Source organism: Oncorhynchus nerka, linkage group LG28 (genome assembly GCF_034236695.1).
Source record: "Oncorhynchus nerka isolate Pitt River linkage group LG28, Oner_Uvic_2.0, whole genome shotgun sequence".
Lineage (NCBI taxonomy): Eukaryota > Metazoa > Chordata > Actinopteri > Salmoniformes > Salmonidae > Oncorhynchus > Oncorhynchus nerka.
In genome coordinates this window covers 71,054,810-71,062,642 of record NC_088423.1, presented here as the reverse complement: position 1 = coordinate 71,062,642, position 7,833 = coordinate 71,054,810, and the positions used below count along the sequence as shown (strand labels likewise).

General features: G+C 37.6%; 1 protein-coding gene across 1 annotated transcript; it reads left to right on the top strand.

Annotated features, from left to right (window-relative positions):
- Positions 1 to 927: 927 nt before the first annotated feature.
- Positions 928 to 6,870, top strand: LOC115112229 (beta,beta-carotene 15,15'-dioxygenase-like). The gene is given in 12 exon segments (XM_029639150.2): positions 928 to 1,140; positions 2,506 to 2,634; positions 2,726 to 2,855; positions 2,999 to 3,066; positions 3,069 to 3,145; positions 3,247 to 3,394; positions 3,509 to 3,729; positions 3,848 to 4,117; positions 4,455 to 4,560; positions 4,753 to 4,847; positions 4,949 to 5,060; positions 5,162 to 6,870. Coding segments are annotated over 12 exon segments (1,584 nt in total). The 5' UTR covers positions 928 to 1,073; the 3' UTR covers positions 5,323 to 6,870.
- The last annotated feature ends 963 nt before the right edge of the window (positions 6,871 to 7,833 follow it).

Below are 7,833 nucleotides of genomic sequence, written 5' to 3'. Positions count from 1 at the left end.
TTGTTGCCAAAGGTGCTTCAACAAAGTACTAAGTAAAGGGTTTGAATACTTATGTAAATGTGGTATCTGTTATTTATTTATTTTTTAATATAAATTAGCAAACATTGAGGGGGGAAAAACAATTTAATCAATTTTAGAATAAGGCTGTAACGTAACAAAATGTGGAAAAGGTCAAGGGGTCTGAATACGTCCGAATGCACTGTATATGTTTTCACTTGTAAAATAATGACACTGTATATAGCCATTGATTCTTGAATAATGTAATTTGTAATGCCTGTTTAGCTTATTCAACTGTCTAAATATAACTGTTTTACTCCATTACTTTGTAAACAATGTAATTGTAAATAAACACGGTATAGCTCCAAAACATGGTTAAAACTTACATTTTTATCTCATGGATGAGCAGTCCTTGAATCCATAGCTCTGTCTATGAATTTGAGAGTGGTTACATTTCTCCAGCCCATCCCTCAGCTGTTTACCAGGTGTTTGCTTTTTAGTTTTCATTAATAAACGTACTATAGGGCAGCACATTACATGTATAAACTCAATAAACTCCCATTATCATGAAGACTGCCCAAAAGCACATTTTATTTCTAATCTATCAATTTCTTTATTTTATTTTCCATCGCCTTTTAGTAAAGTTCAAGATGTCAATTTGATAAGAGATGAAGAAGAAGGAGTAAAGGAGAAGAAGTGGAGTTTCAATTCAAAGTTGTAATAAATGCATTAAAAGAGTCTGACCTCTCTGTTTCTTCGTGATGTTAAATAACCACCATTATGTTACAGTTTGGTTATACATAAACAGGCCAGTAGATGGCGATAGTATTGTTTTAGTGAGTTATCACTTTTTGTGATCGCTTTACATAAACCAGCCAATAGACGGCGCCTAGTAGCCTACGTGGTCATACGTGATACAGTTATGTAATACATTTGGAATTTTATCCCTAGACTATTGTCCATACCTCAAAGATATAGACAGACCCGTCCATAGTCTAGTTTGATATAACCTATTGTGGTTGATAAGGGACCACTGTACCACATAACAGCCTATAGATTGAAACATAGTTGATGCCATGTTTCAATCCATCATCGGCAAGAACGGGACTGAATCACCCGAACCTGTCAAAGCAGAAGTAACAGGTAGGCCGTAGGCGTATCCCTTTATGTACTAGCTAGCCGATCTTTCAAGGTATTTCAGTGTTATTGCTATGTTAGTTAGTTTCCTATTTGCTAGTGACTTGCATAATAAAACTATTATTTCCTTCTGAGCAACTTTACTTTTTTTAACGTTGGCACGTTCTGATTAATATCTTGTGCAGTGTTTCCAACTATTTTTCAGTGAGATCCGCTATTGGCTCCGCTAGAAAACGGTAGATTACGTTTTGCTGTTGCTGCGACGACGTCACAGCACCAATTTATATTGCTGCGGCACAGCTGCGGTCCCCGAAGAAGCGTTTTCGTCCGCTCTCTCGCCGCACCTCCATCCCTTTGTGCTTCTCTGCCTGTGTGTTCGCAGTTTCTGTGACGACACGGAACCCAAACCGGCTGCGCGCGTGCGCTATCGTGCATACATTTATTTTGTCCCCCTACATCAAACGCGACACGACACGCAGGTTAAAATTGAATTGAATATCAAAACAAACTATGAACCCATGACATTCATTTAGGAGCAGGTCGAAAAGCATTAAACATGTTTGGCAATTTAGCTAGCTAGCTTGCACTTGCTAACTAATTTGTCCTATTTAGCTAGCTTGCTGTTGCTAGCTAATTTGTCCTGGGATATAAACATTAAGTTGTTATTTTACCTGAAATGCACATGGTCCTTTTTATAGCCCGTGTAGGGCTACTGTGGTATAGCCAAGGGGTCCCAAATTGTCAAGACTCTATAGCGTATTCTAATTGCCAGATCTGCTTTCTCTATCAGCCACTGCAAGTGCTTCTTCAAATATTTAGTTAAAAAAAAACATATTTAAAGGCTATATTTAGAGGCCTGTGAGCTAGGGTCTCATTTTAAGTGTAGCCCTATAGTAAAAACAATTATAAAACACAAATAGAGTTAAACAATTATCCTGCGAGACATCAGTACCCAAAATGATAGCCTAAATTGCAATGCTTACAAGTTGAAGGCCTAATTTTTTTTACTGTAGACCATTGCAAAACAATGTTTTAATCAATTATTTGGTGACATGATTATATTTAGTATAGTTTTATCTAAAAAGGATAACTTTTTTAATGTTTTACAATTGAGATTTTCCTGAAAATCATGATGGGCCTCCCCTTCCTCCTCTGAAGAGCCTTCACTGACACAAACACCTATATACAGTATATGAGGTATAATGAACCTCTATTGTAAACTTTCAAAAGTTATCAAATTTGCCATTCAAAAAAATATATAGGCTGAAGGTCAAACTTTATCAGCTCCATTTCTACATTGTTCGGTTTATCACATGGAAATGTGGTAAAAATGAAAGCATTTATTATGTCTTGTATCTTCTGTGCTTGCAGGATGTGTCCCTGAGTGGCTACAAGGGACATTGCTGCGCAATGGGCCTGGTCTCTTTAAAGTGGGAGACACTGAATACAACCACTGGTTTGATGGCATGGCCTTAATTCATAGTTTCACCTTCAAAGATGGTGAGACAGGAACAACACATTGTACATTTCCACAAATGGTAAACACTTTCCCAGCTGGCTGAATCGGGCTGAGAATCTTTGTGTTTTACAGGTGAGGTGTACTACAGGAGTAAATTCCTGAGGAGTGACACCTTCAAGAAAAACACTCAGGCAAACAAGATTGTTGTGTCAGAATTTGGGACCATGATCTATCCCGATCCCTGCAAAAACATATTTTCAAAGTAAATAATGATTTTTTAAACATGATTTATAGTTTATTTGTTCCTGATTTTACATGTCCCTTTCATGGATGTCCACACAAAAAAATCTCAACAAACATGACCAAAAACACATAATATCACATAGTATCTTGTCCTTTTTTCAGAGCCTTCTCCTACCTTCTCGCTGCCATCCCAGACTTCACAGATAACAACCTGATAAACATCATTAGATATGGGAGGACTACTATGCCTCATCAGAAGTCAACTACATGAATCAAATTGACCCAATGACCCTGGACGTAATTGGAAAGGTAAATTCAAATCTGTTGAAATGATCACTGTTGTCCATGTAATTTATTATCACTGGCTTTAATATATTCTCCCTTTGCCTGTCCTGTAAACTCAACCTCAGATGAACTACAGGAATCACATTGCTCTGAACCTGGCAACTTCACACCCTCACTACGATGATGAGGGAAACACCTATAACATGGGAACTGCCCTCATGAGGTTTGGCATGCCCAACTATGTCATCTTCAAGGTTCCAGTAAATGCATCAGGTATCGGAACATTTTCATTTTGGGGGTTCTTGGCCATATACATGTTAGGGGAAAAACCTCCATGAATGATTACACATTTAAGTGTTCACAGGACAATGTTCTTTCCCTCTCCAGATAAGGAGCATAAGAAGCCTGCCCTGCGGAAGGTGAAGCGGGTCTGCAATATACCGTTTCGCTCTACCCTCTTTCCCAGCTACTTCCACAGCTTCGGCATGACAGAGAATTACATCATCTTTGTCGAGCAGCCATTCAAACTGGACATCGTCAGACTGGCCACAGCTATATTTAGAAGCGCCAACTGGGCCAGCTGCCTCAGATACGACAAAGAGGACATTGTAAGCTACACTTGTCTGATCACAGCCTCATGGGAAGTTCATTTTTTATCTTCAACTCACTTTGCCAACAATCAAACTTCTTACATTCTCTCTGGTGATCCCCTTGGCCATTCTTTAGACGCTGATCCACCTGGTCGACAAGAAGACTGGGAAGGCTGTGTCCACCAAGTTCTACACAGATGCCCTGGTGGTTTTCCACCACATCAACGCCTACGAGGACGACGGCCATGTAGTGTTTGACATGGTCACCTACAAAGACAGCAATCTGTATGAAATGTTCTACTTAGCGAACCTGAGAAAGGAAACCCATGAATTCATTGAGAGCAACAATGCCAACTTCTCCCCACCAGTCTGCCAGAGATTCGTCTTGCCTCTCACTGTTGACAAGGTATATATAGATAGATAAGACCCCAACTCTATCCTGTAAGTACATTCATATTTAGCTCCTTATGAACAGTTAAAACATTGTGCACCTTAAAGAGGGAGCTATAGAGCATAATAGGCATTAAAGCATGAGAGGTCGTGATATATTGTGAATATATCACATCTAGAACTGATCAGGGCCTGTGATATTTTGCTTAATTAGACATTTTCATGATGAACTAGCTATTCATTCATATTATGTTTTCAAGGCGATCTAAGCGTCATGCAAAAGCCGCTTCAAATGAAATGTTACCATTACATGTTTATACAACAAATAAAGACTGGATACATGTATGTTATAGGATACTCCAAAAGGAACAAATCTTGTGAGGCTCAAAGACACAACAGCCAAAACAGTGATGCAGAGAGATGGCTCGCTGTATTGCCTGCCGGACACAATATTTGAAGGTGAGACTTTGATGTTAACTGAACATCACAGTGATCGGTATACCATCATATATCAAATGCTACATTAGTAAAACAGTTGTTAGTTTTAATGAAATATTGAGGGTTATAAGTTGTAGCATTTTTTATGGAACATCGTACCCATAAAAAAAATGTAATTTGTAATTGTATTTATCTCCATTTGTACACAAACAGGGTTGGAGTTGCCAGGGATTAACTACAAATTCAATGGCAGGAAGTACCGTTATTTCTATGGCTCAAGAGTGGAGTGGACTCCACACCCAAATAAGGTAGTCTCTTACCAATGTATTCTCCTTAAAGATAGAGAAGTTGTTCCTCCTCATTACTCACTGAAAACATGCTGCTGTTTGTGTTAATAATACTTACACAGATTGGGAAGGGGGACATTGTGACCAGAAAGTACATTGAGTGGACAGAAGAGGACTGCTACCCCTCTGAGCCTGTGTTTGTTGCCACACCAGGAGCTGTGGAGGAGGATGATGGTAAGAGGCAGAAGGCCTTCTTCAGCACTACAAAAGCATTTAATCAGCTCTGATGTCTATGTCACTATAAAATGGTACATTTATTTATTTTCTGTTTTCAGGAGTCATTTTGTCCTCAGTCGTCTCACTCAATCCAAAGAAATCCCCCTTCATGCTTGTCCTTAATGCCAAAACCTTTGAGGAAATTGCTCGTGCCTCAATCGACGCCAGCATTCACATGGATCTGCATGGACACTTCATTCCCACACAGAGCACCAACTGACATAGCCAGCAGAGGGCAGGATTGTACCTTAACATTGTAGAGGGCAAAGTATTACTCCCAACCATATAAAGTTGATGTCCGTGCCCCCGTGGAAATTAAATTATCATAATAAACAAAAATCCCCATCAAAATCCTTCAGTTTAATATAGAGATATCAGTTTTGTGTGGGCCGCGTCTCAGTCCACCGCATCCGACAATGACGGCCTTCCACATCTGTGGTAGAAGGTGGCAGAGCTACAAGATCATGTCTAGATGGGATCAAATTGACCTCAAAATGTGATTATTTTAGCTAACACTAACCCCTTTCCTAACCTTAACCTAATTCTCCTAACCTGCTACTTTAATTATCGTAACCTGCTGTGTAAGTTCTAAACCTGATACGAAAAGTAAATATGTTATTTCATGAATGAATCTGTCACTCAATGTGTTTCTATGGGCTAATAGCAGTAAGACCAAATTCAATGTTTTATCAAATATTTTTTAATAAAAAATTGTATACCTACAGGGGTCTTAAAATTCAAAATCAAATAGCTAAATGATCCTTGGTATGACCATCTTGAAACAATTCATATAGCTTAGTAGAAAACCAACCCCGGGCCATTCAATTACTAGGCTACCTCTCCAATAGTATTTGCTCAAATGTTGTATAATTTATGTTTACAGAACATCTACTACAAAGTGTCTTTTTAAATCCTATTTTTAGACAGAGAATGACGTAACCTCTTATTTTTCTAATCAGGATGTATACAATATAGTTTTGTATGTAAAAAGGTTTTATAATAATGTATTATTAATAATAATGTATTAATTCCAGTCTATCCTGGTCATCCTATTGTACATTATATTGTGTTTCTGTCCACCAGGTTATTAAGGAAAACAATAGTGTATGGCAAAGCAGTTATGGCATTGTTATTATTTCTGTGGCATTGCTATCACCATTACTTCTCTCAAAAGTGAGAACATACAGCACTTTCTGCGCACATAATTATCTCATTCAACAACATTATGATGATTATTACCATGGGTCACTACAATGTACTTACAGTAGGTTTGTAAATATATATTTCAATATCCATTAGAATACTGTGTTTATGAAATATGTCATACTTTTATTTAATTCACACAAAAAAACATGTATACTTTGATTTAGTACATTCTAGAGGAAGACTGAAACAAGACATTAATGCTCTAAAGTTAGTTTAACAGTTTGACAATTTGCTGTGCATTAAATGCCAGTTATTGTTGTTGTTAATGTTATGTTTTGTTTTGTTTTAATAGTGTGTTAGTCTGAGTTTGATTCTGTGACTTTGCCTAAAACGGATCCCATGATGTCTGTGTAAATGTGCAATTGAACTATTTGTCTTTAAGTCTGACCATGTCATCACCGTTTTAATTAATACATTCTAAAAGGAACATATTGTTTACAACTACAAATATACAAGTGGCTATTTATTTATGTTTAATATAGTCCAACAACAACATGGCTGTGCCAGTAAAGTACATTTTTGCTTGCTAAGAAATAAAAACTTCAGGGAAAAAACATTCAAACATTGTTGTTGCTTTATCCATATCTCTTGATGTTTGTAGAGGAACCAATCTTTCCCTGCAAGAAAAAATAAATAAAAATCTACAAAGAATATTACTGAAAAAAACAGACAGATGTTAAGACCATTCGTTCAGTTGGTTGATATGATTGTTAATGTAGCCCCTCCTTCCCCCATGGGAAATGTGGTTTGACTCGGGGACTTCACCCTCACTAATAAGAGACAGACACTGGATATTCCTCAGCGCCAGGCATGCACAATTAACAAGAAATTGGCATAGGCTAGCATGGTACCAATGGCTTACAAATATAATATATTAGGTGACCTGGTGCAATCTCTAGGATGGGATTAGACTAATCATGGTATACATGTATAAGATTTGGGTAACTCAGTGCCAAGAACTGCCATCATGATTTCTTACCCCCAACCTTACCTCACAGCATAGACACAATACAGAGATGCCATTATTTAGACATAGTTATCTTTTAAAGTAATTCGACTTTTCAGATGATCACTGCAACATTTTCATGTTTTATATCACGTTTTGCTATTTACATTTACTGTGCATGAGAAGCCATTTTGACAGCTTCGCAATAATGAAATCACCCAAGACAGAGTTATTTATTGTAACGGAGGAGTACTTACAGTAATAATAGTCTTGACACTACTATCCGTACGCTATTTTCTCCCCCCAAAACTTGTCACAACATGGCAATTACAGTAAGTAGAAGTCTTACCTTAGTCTTATCTTTACCTTTCAGACAGCAGAATGAATGGAGAAGAGAGGCTTTTCAATTTTACAGGCAGTGTCACGGAGTTCACCGAAATCAATTTCACAGGCCTGTCTTAACCAACTGTGTAATAAAAGTGTTGAATTACATAAATATGTGACCATAACTGTAATTCCTAGAATGTTCAAGAGATTTAACAAAGAGAGACCAAAGATGAGGCCTACTATCTGATACAG